This window comes from Pongo abelii, chromosome 12 (genome assembly GCF_028885655.2).
Source record: "Pongo abelii isolate AG06213 chromosome 12, NHGRI_mPonAbe1-v2.0_pri, whole genome shotgun sequence".
NCBI lineage: Eukaryota > Metazoa > Chordata > Mammalia > Primates > Hominidae > Pongo > Pongo abelii.
In genome coordinates this window covers 46277420-46294433 of record NC_071997.2, presented here as the reverse complement: position 1 = coordinate 46294433, position 17014 = coordinate 46277420, and the positions used below count along the sequence as shown (strand labels likewise).

The following is a 17014-nucleotide window of genomic DNA, read 5'->3' as shown; positions in this document are numbered from 1 at the left end:
GACTGACCAGTCAAAAGGCAGATGGGGAAGGACCAACCTTTCTGAGTGAGAGATTCCTTCCTCTCTAGCACTTCAGCTCAAACCCCTGGTCCTGCAACCTTAGCGTGGGGTGCAGCCTGCAGCCCATCCAGAAATCTTCGGATGTCAGAGTACAGGGAGTCATACCAAGAAATGTGCGTAACATGTGGTCATATAATAATGCTAATCAGCGGTGCAGCAGACCACTGCCACCACCAAGCACATCAACCATGTGGTGAGTGCCATTGTGTCCCCTAATGGGCATCCCACTCACATTATCTCTACCCCGTGTTATACTAACCCCAAAGTTGCGACCACTTCCCTCATTGCACAGATGGAAGACTGAGGCCAGGAGAAGGGCGTAACTTGCCTGGAGCCACATGGCCAGGAAGTGGCAGAGCTCAGTTTCCAACCTGTTTTATCTCTTTGGTTCTGAGTTCTGAGCTCTTCAGTCCTGAGGCCAGCCTGCTGCCTGAAGCTCGCACACTGCCCAGCACAGTGGCCTGTGCCCAGGAGGCCCCCAGCAAGTGCCCGGTGCCGTGCCTTGCCCGGAGCAACAGCTCTTATGTAAGCAGCCCGGCTGCAGCGCGGCGCAGGCTCCATTTAGCTGTGGGGAGCCAAGAGCCCGCTGGTGGTGGCCCTGGTGGTGGCGAGGGGTGGGTTGGGCAGAGAGGTGTCATCAGCTGCGGGCACCCCCAGCTTTGCGCCGCCGGCGAGGACTGACACCAGGTTAAGTCGCCTGGCGGCCTTTGGCTGCAGCTGGGAGCGCGCCTGGTTCCCATTCGGGCGCTGTGGTTTTGATTAGCTGTTCTGCGAGGCGGGCCTGCTGGTGAGTCCATGGGAGCTCCGCTGGAACAGAGGGTCCCCCGCCCGGCCGCCACGGCCCCCCCTCCTGGCAGCCCCAGACTCCAGATGTTCCGAGCGCTCGCTGGGAAGGCCTGCTGGCGCCACGGAGGGCAGAGGGCAGGGAAAGCACGCGAGCTGGAAGCCCAAGCACTCAGTCACCACAGGCCTTGGCAGCCCGCCCAGCCCTCTGCTGGCACATTCCCCAGCTCTCCCCTGGCCATCTGTTCCCAAAAAACCCTTTCAGAGCCTCATCGTCACTCAGGATACAACAGCGCGAGCAGCTGGTTTGGAGGCAGCAGGGAAAACCGTGCAAAAGGTTCTTTGTGAGAGAGGAAACTCGCTTATGAATAACAGGACTGGACGCCATAAAAGTTGGCGGCTGGAATTCTTGTTTCTCAGGCGCCGCTGTTTTCTCTTGACTTTTTATCTCTGGTTTTTATTTTTTTCTCGTTTTCTTTTAATGTTGTTTCTTCCTCTTCTCACATCAGTTGTGACTTTTCTTCCTCCTCTGCGAGCCCGAAGGCCACCTCGTTAGTGCTCCTGACACTGCGGAACTTTTCTTTCTCAAGGCTGTTGTCACTGGGGATGGTTGGAAGTGACTATTTTCCTAAGAAAACAGCTGGAGGGGACATGGGAGCAAGAAGGTGCTTGGGAGGGCATGTCAGTGTTGAGGCTTAAAACAGGGAGTGCCATGGCAGAGTCATTCCGCCGTCACCCTGAATAAACCCCATGCGCACAGATGAGAACAATGTCTCCTCAGAGGGAGGGTCTGGGAGACCGGACACCATGCAGAGACCCCCATCAGCTCATCAGAGAGCTTCACGGAGATGTTCTGGGAGGACAGTCACATTCATAAATACCCTGGTGCCTCGGCCCTGCCGCTGACTGCAGCATGACATGAAGCCTTTTTTAAGAACTGGCTGCTGCCGCCAAAACCTTCTGGGAGATGTCTACCTGGAACCTGGGCACCTCCTGGGAGCAATCACTGGGTGGCCTGTCAGGGGCTGTGGGGTCCTGGGGCAGGGCCGGCAACTGGAAGCCAGCCCTGGGGAGGAAAGGAGAGAAGGGCAAGGCTAGGCTGCTTTCCTCACAGCCCCTGGACCCTGAGGGAGGAGCTGAGTCGGGCCTGGGGCTGCCATGTGTCAGACAGTGGTGATGTGATGGGGGGACACAGGTCAGGGGCAGGGTACTGGGAGTTTCCCCTTTCCTTTCTCAGTTCTTTGCACCCATTTTCCACGAGCTGCCTTCTCAGATCCAGAAGCCCCAGCAGCCCCTCACCCCAGCAGTGGAAAAAGCCCATCATTGACGCGGCTGTGGGTGGCCAGCTTTGAAAAAGCCTCACATTTGGGGCTTTGGAGGGCGTTTTGCATTTCATCTTTACACAGGCTCCTGCACCTCATTCCTCTTGCCCTCCTCTCGGCTTTCCTCCCACTTCCAGTTAGAGAGATGGCAGCTCTGGCAGGACCGAATATTGATGTTTATCACAGTTTTAGGGCCATTCATCTCACCATCTGAAGGGCTCGGCGCAGACCCACGGGATCCTCTCTCCTTGAGTGACCTCTGGGGGCAGGTATCTGGTTTGGATGCTGGAGCTGGTCCCTACTCTGCCCTTGGGGGCTGTGCAGCCGGGTGCTCAAGTGTTTTAACCTCAGGACCCTGATTAGTTATGAAGCTACCCCACCAGCTCCTGGGTCTGTTCACAGATCAGTGGCATAAAGGACATAATATTGTTTTGCAAAATTTGCTCTCCCTCCCGTGTCTCCTGCCCAAGAAGTTGGTCTTCATGGGGCCAAAGGCAAGGAGGACCTGAGGAAGGAAGAGGAATCACTGTCCCCAGCACCTGGTATGGCATGAAGTCAGCCTAGTGACCAGAAATTGCTTTTGAACTCTGAGGCTTCCAGAGGACAAGAGGAAGAGGAGGACAGGGCTGCCCTGCCCACTGCTCAGCCTTGAGCCCTGCACCTGGCACAGTGCGCGGCCTCAGAGGCTGTAAGCAGGCCCTGGCTCCCCACACCCCGTCCTTAAACAGGCCGTGCCCTTTCTACCTGCCCCAGCAGACCAGAAAGCAGCTTTCATGGGAAACAACAAACCTTCCTTGTGCTCTCAGGATAAGTGTTTCTAGAGGGCAAAGTCGGGAGCCATTCTCTCCTTTAACACCTTGCCACCTCTGCCCACAATTCACAGCCACCGGGGCCTGTCTTAGCTGCCCTGGCTGTCAGCCCCACCAGAGCCCCTCCTGGCTGCTCTGCTGAAAGCTGGTCAGACTGCCTCACTCCATCCCCTACTTAGCTCCCTAAGGCCTAGGGGGCTCCCTACAGGCCAAGGGATGAGGCCAGACTCAATAGGACACCTGATGGGCCCCCCAAGTGACCTGGCCCTGGCCGGTCACTCCCTATGTCCCAATTTACACCCCAGCAGCACAGAACTCCTCGCCCAAAGGGGCTATTTTTGGCCTCTGTGCTCATGCCATCCCTTCTGCCTGGAATGCCTTTCTCCGCTGTCTGTCTGGCTAACTCCTGCTCATTCTGGAAGGCTCAGCTCCTCCTGAAAGCCCTCCCTGACCCCAACCCCAGCTTCTTCCTCAGGGCGTCATAGCACAGGGATGCTTTTGGTCTAATTCAGGAGAGCATCATGTGGTATGCTTTTAAAGTAATGACTTAAAATGTTAGACAATATGAAACTCTATTATGTGATATATTAGATTTCGTGTCATTACATTGCATTGTATTATATTTTTAGGTGGTATGCTATGTGACACAGGATGCGATGTGATATTACATCCCATGACACTATGTTACACAGTGTTGGATTAAATGCCTGTGTCTCTGGCTAGACTGTGAGCCCCTTTCTCTTTGTGTCCCGTCTTTTGGCACATACTAGGGCCCCCAAATAATGACACACCATTCTTTCCACTGAAATTCACACTGCTAGGGCTGAATGTTCTTATGCTGATGGCAAGGGACATTCCCTTCTAGGGAAGGATTAACTAGGGGCTTTAGGACACAGCTAGGGAGATGCCCCTGGGCTCTCCTGTGCTCCAGTTGGGCTCACACCCTTGTTCCCTTGAATCTGCAAGGAAAGCATTGTGTTTCAAATAACAGAAACCCCTCAAGCAGCAGCTTAAGCTAACAGGGGCTGGCATTTTGCATAGTTCAGAAGTCGGCTGCTCCCTGGGATCCAAGAGTCCAGGCTTCTTTTGATCTTTGCCTCATGGCTGCAGAGTGGTTGCCACAGCACCGAGCTTTTCATCCTCAAGCTGCATCTACAGTCAGGGTAGGGGGCCATGCTAGGAAGAGTGTTTCTCCTCCCCAGGGCAGTCAGTCTTGCCCAGACAGCCCCTCCCTTCCTCCAAAGGAAGATGTTCCCCTCAAACCCGAGAAAAACATCAAGGTCTGTCAGCTGGGAGGGCAGCAGAGAAAACAGCCACGTGGCTCGTGCCTGGAGGGTTGACTCTGATTTGTGACAAGGTGGTTTTCTTCCTGGGGAGCTGACCATTGTCATTACCTTAACCACAATGTCAGAGCCCCACTTCTTTGAGCTTGCCCAGTCCTCACCACAGCCCCACAAAGTGGGTATCACCAGCCCCATTTTCAGGTGACAGTGCTGAGGTTCACAGGAGTGAAATGACCTGACAAGGCCCCCAGCGACCTCGTTCCTGTGCACAGCACTTTACAGTTTGCAGAACCCTCTTACACCCATGATTTTCCTGAATCCTAGAACACGCTCCTGGGTCCACATTATTAAACATGAGAGTGAGATGAGGCAAAGTCACCCAGGCTCAAGCAGCTGGGCAGGGCTGGGTGGGGCCTGGACAGGCTGAATCCAGGCCACCGCTGTCCTCTGTCCTCTGTTCTCTTAAAGGCGAGGGTGTGAGCTTCAGGGATTGCCTGGCGGCTTGGGGCCTGAGGCTTGGAGGCGTGGTCTGAGTCTCAGCTCAACCACTCAGGAGCTCCGTACCCTCAGCCACTTGCCTTCAACAAGCTTCACTTTCCTCATAAAATATGGATAAAACCAGGTGAGGAGTGTTTGAGGAAATGAGGGCTGTGAAAGCATTTTGTCAACTGGAGGCACAGCACTCAGAGAGGGTCACTGGAGGCCACTGCTGGCCCATCAGGAAGGTGGGCAGAGGGACTTCAGTGTCCCCTTCTCACGCAGTGACTTAGAGAATGTGCATGCATGCACACACGCAGGTGTGCTGGCGCGTCCATAGGCACCGTCTGTTGGGGTCCGGTGGAGGGCCTCCTGCATGGTGGGCCGATTTCCCACGCACATGGGAAGGGGGTACCCCCTGGAAGGCAGCTGGTTGTCTTCAAGGATTTCAAAATGCTCTCCCTGCACAGGGCCCAGGAGCCATTAAAGATGGACCCTCAGTGGCAGGGCAGGGCAGAGCCAGGCAGCTGGGCACATGGTGGGCAGCTCTGGGAGTGAGCCATGCGGAGCCCACCTGGAATCTGGAGAGCCGCGAATGGGCATTGCTGAGAGCTGTCTGTCCCCCTCTCAGCAGCTGTGCCTCCCGCCTTGCTTTCCTGCCAGCCCTGTTCCTGCCACCACCATGTACACATGAGTCCCTGCCACCACAGCCCACCCACCCCCTCCACATGCACACACAGGGGTTCTTCACTTGTTCAGTCTTTTTAGGTACATGAGTATTAAAAGATGAGTAAAACATGAAGGGCCCTGCCCTACACATCTACTTAAGAATAAATCGCCCTGGGTGTTTACTCTGTGTCAGGTACTGTTCTAGTGCTGGGGGCATTTTGGAGAATAAAACAGAGGCCCCGCCCTTCAGAACTCAGAGCTAAACTACAGAAAGGCTATGCATAAAAATTCAGAGGAGGGCCCCTCGGTACGGTCTTTGGAGCCCACTGCACTTAGTCTGCATACAGTTCTTACGAGCTTGACTCTCAGACCCCTCAGATCTGAACCTCAGAACAAAAACAGCCTATGAGGGCAGGGGTTGAGGTATCAGGTCGTGGAGCAGGTACAGAGATAGCACCCAGAATCAGCCAATGGCCTCATCGAGTAAGAAGAAATAGACACATGATAAAGAGCAAGGCCAGAGGCTCAGAAGGACCGAGAGGCTGGGGGCCCTCTTAGTGTCAGGGCAGAGAGCCCGCAAGCCTCAGGGACCTTGGAATTGTGTGTGCACTGATGTTCATGGATTTGACCTTGAGTTGTCAAGAGGAAGCTAAAGTACATCCAGTAATGTCGGGCTGAGAATGCAGGGAAGTGCATCAGTTATTGGGAAAGGGCCCATCCGAGCTGTTTTGGCACAGACAACATGTGGCTTCCTTTCTCCAGGGAAGTCTGCTTCTGTGCAGGAGCCTGTTCTCCTAGGATGGCGGAGCTGGGAGGGCTGGGCTTCTCGTCTTGTTTTGTTCACTCTGGGATCCCCAGAGCCTCCAGTGGAGCCTGGCATGGTCTGAACGCTTGGTAAACATTTGCCGGATGAATGGAGCAATGGAAGCATGAGGTAAGGCGGTGTTTTCAGTTGTTTTCCACAAATACCAAAGGGGCAGCTCCTCTGTGCCCATACAGAGGGAGGCCCTGGTGATCTGAAGTGGAGACAAAGTTCCTGTCTTGAGTTGCTGATGGGTTAATGGGGTGGCTGGGGACCCTTCCTACCCCACCCCGATGGAGTCTCTGTGCTCCGACATGTAGCTACTAAGCACTGAGTGCTTGGCTTTGCAGCCATTGTGTTCTTTAATCTTCCTGACCAGCTCATGCGGTAGATACTATTATTACCATTTTATAGGTAAAGCAACTGAGGCACAGAGAGGTTAAGCATCTTGCTCAAGGCCATACACCTGGTAGAATGGGGAAGTCAGGATTCACAGAGGCCGTCTGGTGCCATAGCTGGCACATTTAACCACTGTGCTGGATTGTTTGCCAGTGAGTGTGCACACGTGCATACGTGCGTGTGTGTGTGTGCGTGTGTGGCAGTGAGTAAAGACCTCTAATCAGAGATGTCCCTACCCCCACCTGGATCTCTCGGTGGCACCAGCATCTCGCTAGGGGAGGGGCTTAGGGACAATGGAAGAGGCTAGGGGAGGTGTTCCTCATCTTAAAACTGCATTTGCGTGGAACGCACACTGTTTTTGCTGAAACCACTGGATTATTTGGGCTTCGCAAACGTCTCACGGCCTCTCCAAGCCATGGGTGCCCCAGTGGTCCTGAAGTATCCACAGCCGGGCTCCGTCCTGGGAGTCTCCTGGAGAAGCACTGTGATCTCTGCAAAGGCTTGCTGGCCAGCACTTTGGTGTGACTTGGCTTGTCTGGTTGGTGCCCATCAATCCCTGCTTTTACTTTGCGATAAGGACTGGGGAGGGGAGGCGCTTCGAGAGGCAGCAGGGTGATGGGAGCAGTTCCCAGTCCAGAAGGAGGCAGGCCTGACGGGGACCCTCCATTGTGGTCGGGGCATGTGAACTTACATGTCATGTGGGGGTGTCTGTGTAAGGATCATGAGTCAGGCCCACAGGGCAGGTGAAGAGCAGAGCCTTTCTCGCATGGCTGGGCCACCAGTCTGCCCATTGGTCTGCTCTCCACCAGCCTGGGTGCCTCCTCCAGCCTGAGTGGGCTGCCCCCTCCTGCTTGAGAGCCCCTCCAGCCTGGGTGCCTCCTCTAGCCTGGGTGCCCCCTCCAGCCTGGGTGCCCCCTTGAGCCTGGGTGCCTCTTCTGGCTCTGCAGTGCGGCCATGGGCCTTTTGAGCTGCTGGCATCTGGAAGAGCAGTGAAGCCAAGTGCAATGACCAGACAGCGTCGCAGGATGGAAGCAGATGGGAAGCTGCAGCAGCTGCCTGCAGCTTCGCCTGGGCCAGCTCGACCCTCACAGTGCCCCACGCTGGGGGTGAGCTGGGTTGGGGGCCAAGTAAGACAGATAGACTGATGGACGTGGAGAGAAAAACAAAGAAGAGGCCAAGGAAGAGTTGGCAGAGACACACAGGCAGAGCACAGAGAGGGAGACAGCTCGGCAGCCAGAGAGAGTGGCCTGCAGCCTGAGAAGGCGTCAGCATGGCATGGCTGCCCCTGCAGGCCCAGTGGGCTCCTCTAAGCTCTGGCCCTGGCCCTGGGGGTGCTGGGCCTCCCACTGCCAGCCACCTTCCCTTAGGCTCCAGGAGTTGAAGGCCAAGATTTTCTTAGAACCAAGGAGGTGACAGCTGGGTGGGTGGCTTGGGGACCTGCCGTTCCTGTTTGCCAGTGAGGAAACTGAGGTCTGTAGGGGTTAAGGGTCTACCTTGCTCTGCTGCATCCTAGCAGTGTGGCCTAGGGCAAGTGAGGTCACCACTCAGGCCTCCATTTCCTCATCTGCAACATGGGCGCAGCGGTAGGCACCTCCCAGGAATTGCAAAAGACAGTGCCTGCAAACAAGCATGGCACGGTGCCTGGCAAGGAGCCGCCGTCCGTAAATGGTGGCACTGAGCACTAATGCACTTGCTTCTGTTCCCAGGCCCTGGGAGGATGGGGTGCTGGTGGTGGAGGTGTGTGGGGTAGGTGAAGGGACCGTGGCAGTCACACCGACAACCATTCGTGGTGTAAGGGGATGTAGGAGGAATTGGGATAAAGAGCTTCGGGAGTTCAGAGGAGGCACCTGTTGTCCCCACCTTGCGGTGGGTGTGGGGCTGGTGGGGGTGAGAGCGTGGACGTGAGCAGGCCCTCATTGTCCTGGACTAGGGAGGCAGCAAGGACTCAACTGACAACCCCCAGCCCCAGCCCTGCACTTGTGGAACCTACATTCTAGTGGGTGGAAGTAACTCAAAGTAAGGGCCTGCAGCACTGTGGAGTACATGGTAGGTGCTCAATAAATGCTAGCCTAGGGTACCTGGGACCCAGCACCACCTCTAGCATCTTAGCACAGGAAGGGCTCCCCCAGATTACCTGCTGTCATCCTCAACATTGCCTGATGCAACGATTGTTTCTTACTGATAGGAAAGTTCTGCACGGCCTTGACTGACTCTGAGGTTTGAACACATCCACTGGCTTCAGTGAAGGAGGGGTTTGACCGCTGGCCCTACCTTGCTCCTGGCCTGGGGCCTGTGGGGCAGCTGTCTGCACAGCGCGGCTGAGGCCTGTGCCAGTCCCCTCCTTTCTGGTGACCAGCCTTGAGAAATACAGAAAGGACTGGGCGGAATCTGCAGCAGCAGCCAGCAACGGTGGTCCTCAGCTTTTCCCTAGAGTTAGACTGTAAGCTGCTGCAGTGCCTGGGACAGGACTGGCCCCTATTAGGAACTAATACATCTTTGCTGAATAAATGATTTTTTCTCCCCATTCTTGGCCCCCAGGCCAACTCTCCTGGCTCACTAAAGTCTCTGGCCATAACCGAAACTCTTAGACACTCAGGACCTTGAAGGGCCCTCCAGGCCCGGACACAGCACTATCCTCGGTTCATGCCATGTTCCCGCTCCCCGCAAATAGCAGCCAACTCCAACTGCTCATGAATTTCCTGCCTGTCACCCATGGTGCCCAGGCCAGGCAGGCAGGAGGTGCTGGAGGCCGACTGGTCCATACCTGCTTCCAGGTCCCTGGGGAGCTTGGAGGCCAGAAGCCCAGGCTTTGTGCCTGTGCCCAGAATAACCTCTGCAAAGCCTGGCCCTTGGAGAAGATATGAAAGCAGATCTGTCAAACGCAAGGATGTCCAGGCTTGAGTGTTAAAGAAAACACCAATGCAGCTTATGATGCAGCTTGTACAGCGTAATTCCACTTTTCGTAAAATACTGTATGTGAGTACACATATGCATGGGAATAGCATATGGGACAATAGTTAACCAAATGATATCAGTGGTTTGCTCTCCGTGGAGAGATTAAGGTGATTGAAACAATTTTCTTTCTGTTCACTCTTCTGTATTTTCTTTTTCTTTTTTTTGAGGCAGAGCACTTTGGGAGGCTGAGGTAGGCGGATCACTTGAGGTCAGGAGTTCAAGACTAGCCTGGCCAACATGGTGAAACCCCGTCTCTACTAAAAATACAAAAATTAACCGGGTGTGATTACATATGCTTGTAATCCCAGCTACTCGGGAGGCTGAGGCTGGAGAATCATTTGAACTCAAGAGGTGAAGGTTACCGTGAGCCAAGATCACGCCACTGTACTCCAGCCTGGGTGACAGAATAAGACTCTGACTGAAAAATAAATCAATAAAGATGAGGAAACTGACCAGGATGGTGTCTCACATCTGTAATCCTAGCACTTTGGGAGGCTGAGGCTGGAGGATCGCTTGAGCCCTTCAGTTTGAGACCAGCCTGGGCAACAAAGTGAGACTCCGTCTCTACAAAAGATGAAAAAAAAACTAGCCAGGTGTGGTGGCATGAGCCTGTGGTCCCAGGTATACAGGAGGCTGATTGGGGAGAATCACCTGAGCTTGGGAGGCTGAGGTGGCAGTGAGCTTTGTTTGCACCACTGCATTCCAACCTGGGCAACAGAGCAAGACTCTGTCTAAAAAAAATAAAAAATAAAAATAAATAAAAATAAAAAAGATGAGGAAACTGAGGCTTGGAGAGGTTAAGCATCCTGCTCAGGGCCCCCCAGCTGACTCTGGGGCCAAGATGAACCCCAGTAAGAATCAAGAGCAGCATTCAGAGGCAAACATGAAGCCCCATTTCTAGCCCACATACTGGTGTACTTAACAGTGAAAGGCAAACTAATACTGTGGTTTGTGAAAAATTCTCCTCCCATGCCATATCTGCTCTTTTTTTTCACCTTTTAGTTGGAAAATAACATTTGAAATCTGCCCTTTTTAGGAAAGACCAATTTAAAAAAAAAGTCAGGATTTCAACCCCATTGGAGGTTTATTCCTCCCTGCATGTAGAAGGCTGTATCAAAATTGCTTAAATACAAAAAATGTATAATTTGAAATAGTGGAAAATGGTTAAGTAGGTAAAGTGGGCATCATAGACTGACAATAAATGTAAAAGGTAAAATAAAGGCAGATAAAATCATTTTTTTAAATGCCCCAAAGTGGTAAAATTACCCTGCAATGGACAGAAGTGATCAGGGGAGGAAAACAATTAGAATTTTTTTTTTAAACTGGAAACGAACAAAAGCATAAAGGATGCTAAATTGTTCCAGGGTTCATAACAATTACCATAACTTCCCTGAAAGTATAGATAGACCCATTTACAAAAATGCTCAATGTTACATTTGAAATCGGAGAAATATCTTGCAATATATAAAGCCATAGTGAGTAAAATGCCTGTGACCGAAAGTAGCTATGATTGAGTCAACCAGTATTTATTTGTTGTTGTTGTTGTTGTTTTGAGATAGGGTCTCCAGAGTCTCCCTCTGACACCCATGTTGGAGTGCAGTGGCATAATCTCAGCTCACTGCAACCTTTGCCTCCTGGGTTCAAGAGATCCTCCCACCTCAGCCTCTCAAGTAGCTGGGATTACAAGCACGCGCCACCACACCCAGCTAATTTTTGTATTTTTAGTAGAGATGGGGTTTTGCCATGTTGGCCAGGCTAGTCTCGAACTCCTGACCTCAACAGATCCTCCTGCTTTGGCCTCCCAAAGTGCTGGGATTACAGGCGTGACGCCTGGCCCAGTATTTACTGAGATACTGCTGTGTGTTAGACACTGTTCTGGGCGTTGGAGCTACAACAGCAAACAAAACAGGCCACGTCCCTGCCCTCGTGGAGCTGGCATTCTGACTATAAACAAGTGAACAGATAAAAAGATGATTTCTGCTTGTGATAAATGCTCCCACTTTGCCACACTGACCAAATCACCTTGCTCTGACTCAGCACGTCAGAGCAGCTGAGAGGGACCTCTCAGGCCATCTCATCTAGTCATTCTCAAGGTTAATTTTAGCAGCAGAAACTGTCGTTTAAAGGACGTCTTCAGCGGGGCACAGTGGCTCATGCCTATAATCCCAGCACTCTGGGAGGCCAAGGAGGGCGGATCATCTGAGGTTGGAAGTTCAAGACCAGCCTGGCCATGGTGAAACCCCGTCTCTACTAAAAATACAAAAAATTAGCCGGGCATGCTGGTGCACGCCTGTAATCCCAGCTACTCTGGAGGCTGAGGCAGGAGAATGGCTTGAACCTGGGAGGCGGAGGTTGCAGTGAGCCGAGATCGTGCCATTGCACTCCAGCCTGGGCAACAAGAGCAAAACTCCATCTCAAAAACAATAAATAAATAAAATAAAGGGCATCTTCTGTGGTGGCGGGGGTTCTGAGGACAGTAAGCTAGGGAGTAAGCCAGACCCAGAGCCTTGGCCAGCAGCAGAAACACAAAAACCCACAAAGGGCCAGTGCTGGGGGGAATGCAAGCCTCTCACACTGTGCCCCTCACATGGGACACAGGATGTTGCCAGGCATTCCATAAAAGGGGTTCTGTGGTGTGGTGGTCACAGCGGGGATGCTTGCTATTCTCCTATTTGCAATTATGCAACCCCACATGCACCCCCCGCCCCCCCACACACAGCCCCTTATGAAGAGGTATCATTGGCATCTTTGTCTCCTATCCCTCGGCCACAGCCGATTGGTCCAGGGGAATAAATCAGACCTAGGCTAGACCAATGGGCGTCCTTCACTGGGTCTTGGGGATTGGCATGCTGGGAGACCAGGCCAGTCAGTAGTCAGGGAGGAAGGCGGATACCTGCAAGTGGCTGTTATTAGCAGGCATCTAGAGGGCAGGGCCACAGACTGCCCCTGCTGACCTTTGCAAGCCCTTTGCTACCTTTCCTGAGACCTTCCCCCTGGTCTCTGTGAAATGCCCTTTTGTAACTTTAAGTGAGCTTCCCTTTCCTGGAGGGTTGAAGTGAGTTTCTGCTCCTCACAATGCAGTAGCAATTACTCAGCTGGGAAGGCTGGCTGCAGTGGCTCACGCCTGTAACTTTGGGAGGCCGAGGCGAGGGGATTGCTTGCATCTGGGAGTTCAAGACCAGCCTGGGCAACATAGTGAGGCCTTGTCTCTATAAAAAATAAAATAAAAAATTAGCCGGGCATGGTGGTGCATGCCTGTAGTCCCAGCTCTTTGGGAGGCTGAGGCGGGAGGATCTCTTGAGCCTAGAAGGTCAAGGCTGCGCTGAGCCATGATCGCAACCACTACACTCAGCCTAAGTAACAGAGTGAGACCCTGTTTCAAAAAAAAAAAAGTCAGTTGGGAAACTGGGTCATTAAAGCCACACAAATTTCTTCACTGCAGGCCTTTTCGGAGCCTTTGACATGCTAATACATGCAGTGACTTTCCAAGTGGGGCCAAGGCATGTGGTATTTCCCAAACTCATGGAGTGCCTCACCTAGCTGGTGTTCCACAGAACACCTTTTGGGCAATGCTAGTCTGCCTCCCCTCCCCTCACTGTACAAGTGACGGAATGAAGGCACAGAGAGGGAGAGTGAGTTACCCAAGGTCACACAGCTGCTGAATTGCAGAGAAAGTCCTGGCACCTGAGGCCTCCTAGTGTTCTTCCCATTACATCCCAGTTGTCATAAGACTTCCTTGGATGGATGATGTATGTGCTGAGATTCCTGGGCCGAGGTGGTGGTGGTCCAGTGTAGACACCAGGAAAAGGGTGGGGTCAAGAATTGAAGGTCGGGCCTTGGTGAGAGAAACCCCTGTCTCCTTTAATCCTGGATGGTAGCTGTGGCTTCAGCGGGGACTAAGAGCCAACAGAGGGCTTGGGGCTGGCCCCAGGCTGCCCTGACCGCCTTTACAGCATGCCCAGGAGGACGGCTCCAGCCAACCCAGCCTCCCCTTCTTCCTCAGACCACGGGCAGGCTGAACAAGAGAAAAACTTTTTCTGCCCGTGGCAGGGCCCGCCCAGGCAGCCAGCGCCGGGATGACGCGGGCTGTAAATCACCCCGTGGACCACAGACCCAGTGCCATCCCCACAGGTTTCCTTTCCGCTTCTTAATCCTCCTCCTCAGACTGGGTAACACAAAGCAGATTCCTGCTGGGGCCAGCCGTGCACAGTGGGCTTGGAGAATGTGAGCCTGGGATTTACCACATCAAGATGCTCCCGCCTCTCACTTTTCCTTTTCTCCCTCCTGAGCCGCTATTAGCTGGAGAGCACTCCCTCCCTCTGGCCCGGCTCCCTCGCCCTCCTTGGACCCCACTTCAGCCTTGCCCCAGACTTGCGTCTTGGCTGGCCGCCCCGGCCCGCGGGGCTCACCAGGGCCTGTGGTTAGCAGGCCCTCCAACGTCGTGGTTTGGCTCCGTCCGGGCTCCCCAAGCCTCTGTCTCAGTGAGAGCAGCCTCTGTGTGGTAGAATGAACACTGCCGATCTGGATTCAAATCCTGGCACTGGCAACTTCTAGCACTTCCTTCTCGGAGCCTGGGATTGCTCACTCATGAGAGGGGGGAATGAGAATGCTCCCTGGCAGGTCGGAGGTGCCTGACAGATGTTTTGCTTTAAAAATAACTACTTATTAATAGCTGTTGGTTGAGGGTTGGAGCACGAATCAAAAGGGTGTTTGGAGTTGCTTTAAGAGGGTTATGTTGTACCAGCTTCAGGGACTTTGTTATTTTTCATCCTGGGTGGATCTGGAGGTCTCACAGAGCCTCCCCACCGGCTCTGACCTCCCCAGAGAGCTAAAACCCCACAGGCCCCATGACTTTGCCCCCTGTCCCATCCGTTCCTGGTAGCCAGTTACACCCTCTGCTCAGAGCGCCAAGTTCAGCTGCCAGAATGAGGATTGCACAGATCAGGGCTGCAGGGAACTTAAAGGTGGTTTAACCCAGCAATTTTCAAACTGTGCTCCTTAGCACCCTGATTCTCAGACATGTCCCAGGCTCTCTGTTGGAAGGAATGCAGTAGGTATCTGGGTCCCCCTCTCTCCGTGTCCCCTGACTCCACTGCAATCAAATAGACAGAACCATGTTTTCTGTGTTAGCGTTCCATGTGCTTCATTCTCCTGCTTAAAAGGAGCTTTCATCGATCTGCTCCAGCCATGCCATTTTACAGATGAGGACACTGAGGCCTAGAGAAGTCCAATGACTTGTTTTAGGTCACCCAGCTGGCAGGTGAATGTGCTATAACTAGAGTGGGCCTTGTGACTCCTAGGGCAGCGCAAGGAAGCTGCAGATGGCCATTCCAGTGGGACTGAGGCTGCAGAGGAGCCTGCCACCCCAGGGTGGGGACAGGCCTCTGAGATCCCTCAGAGGGGTGGCCCTGGGGATTGTGGTGTCAGCCCCAGGTATCCCCGAGCTTCCAGCGGCCCTGGCTCCCACTACCCACTGTGGTCCTCTTCTTTCCCCAAACCAACCAAAACGCAGGGCCTCTGAAATGCAGCACTAAGGAGGAGGGGGGCAGTTTGGGCTCTGGAGGCAGCCAGGCCTGGGTTTGAATCCTGGCTCTTCCACTTATCGAACTCTTCAAGGTGGAGGCCCCTCTGCCTGGAGGACTCAGTGAAGGGACATTCTGCAGGTGTCCAGAAACAGGAACCAGGTGGAGTAGAGGCAGCTTTTAATGGCTGGTCATGTCTTTCAGGAGTGACTGGCTGCAGGCAAGACCAAGGCCACCACTGTGGGCCCTCCTTCCAGTCAGGCCTGAGGACAAGGTGAGCTCGCTGAGTCCAGCCTCGTGGTCTTCTCCAAGATGCCACCAGACGCCCAGCCTACAGCCTCTCAGGGTCGGATCGGAGCACGCCTGCCTCCCTCTCCCCTCCACCCTCACCCAGCCACTCCCAGGCTGCTTCGCACTTTGCCCTCTGCCTGGTGGGGAGGGGAGAGCTCAGCCCCCCACTCACTCAGACCCCAAGGCCCACTGTCCAGCTGCAGAAATTCGTTGCCAAAGATTGGACAGAGACACCGAAGGAAATGGGGTGATGAAACCCCACAGCGAAAAGCCACACCGTTGCTCTGTGACTTTTGCTCCTCCTGTTGCCTGAGCCCCATCTCAAGCCAAAGATGAGTCAGTGGTTCTGCCAGGAACTCATGGAAGGGATGGGCATTTGATGACCCCTGGAGGTCATCTTGGCCCTCTAACCTGGCGCTCTCTCTCCACTGGGCCTTGCGCTGGCTGAGTGCAAGACAAGCCTTAGGGGCTGTGAGAGGGTGCCTGGGCGGGGCCGGTAGTGGGGCCTGAGATCCCGGCCCACTCTCTCCCCTTCATTGGCTGCCCAGGCCGCTGGTCCCAGTTCTCAGTGTCCCTGGGTCCAGGCTTCTTGGGTCCTGAGCATCACCAGAAGGGAGTAAGCAGGGAGAGAAGCAATATTACTCCCTCCCCTACACCAGGGACTTGCCCCAGGGCAGCTACCTATGGGTCTTTGCTCCCCCAGTCAGCGTCTCCTCACTGTGACCCACTCCCATGGGCCCCCATCCCAGGCAGCCAGCCCATGGGCAGGCCCTGCCATGGACAGAAAAAGAGTTTTTCTCTTGTTCAGCCTGCCCGTGGCCTGAGGAAGGAGTGGAGGCTGGGTTGGCTCGAGCCGTCCTACTGGGCAAGATGGCGCCCCACTTGGAGGGCGGTGGCCTGTTACAGGGTGTGCAGGGGCAGAGAAGGAAGGGACCAGGGGACTGGGCCAGTATGTGGAGGACGGAGGGGTGTGTTCAAAGCCAAGGCCTGCCCCTTCCTTGTGCTCAAATGGCCAAAGCTGTTCACATCTGGGCTCAACCATCTGCTTCAAATTGAAGTAAAAGCCCCAAAATGTCAAGAAAATACTTGTGTTGAGTGGACTCTGTGGGTGACCAGGACTTTGGCCGGTCATCGGCTGGGGAGTGTGAGGGAGGGGGTTGGTCTCTACCTACAGGTTGAGAGCCCTTCAGGATCAGGCGCTGTGCGAGTGACAGTGTGTGTGTCTGTGTGTGGAAGTGGGTGGAGGGCGGTTCCCACAGTAGTCTCAGCCTGGACCAGTGACCAGGAGGCCTGGTCAGGAACACATGAGGAGCCCTCTCTGTCCGCACTGCACTCAATCTGTCCCATGGATTTATGAGATGGGGGTCCCTATTATTAACCCCGTTTGACGGATGAGGAAACTGAGGCCTCAAGTAGGCAGGGCCAGTCGGTGACAGAGCCAGTCATCAAATCAGGATGGGCTCACTTCAAATCCTGTGCTCTCAAACCTTCCAGCCCCATCACCAGTTCCAGCCCAAAGTCTCTGTGCGGCCTTGTCACATCGCTTCACCTCAGTGGGCCTAAGGTAGGAACAATAAAGGCCCATTGGGACTGGGGGAAGGGGTGATAAGATAAAACATAGGGGAGCACTGTCAAGGCAGAA

At 54.0% G+C, this 17014-nt stretch overlaps 1 protein-coding gene across 2 annotated transcripts in view; it reads left to right on the top strand.

The window, feature by feature from the left end:
• Window positions 1-16455, top strand: part of ATOH8 (atonal bHLH transcription factor 8) — a 34985-nt gene extending 18530 nt beyond the window's left edge. For both annotated transcript variants that reach the window (XM_054547974.2, XM_002811822.5), the window contains one exon: window positions 15286-16455. In XM_054547974.2, coding sequence (XP_054403949.1) covers window positions 15286-15291 — 6 coding nt within the window. In that variant the 3' untranslated portion in view covers window positions 15292-16455. The remainder of the gene's footprint in view (window positions 1-15285) is intronic.
• The last annotated feature ends 559 nt before the right edge of the window (window positions 16456-17014 follow it).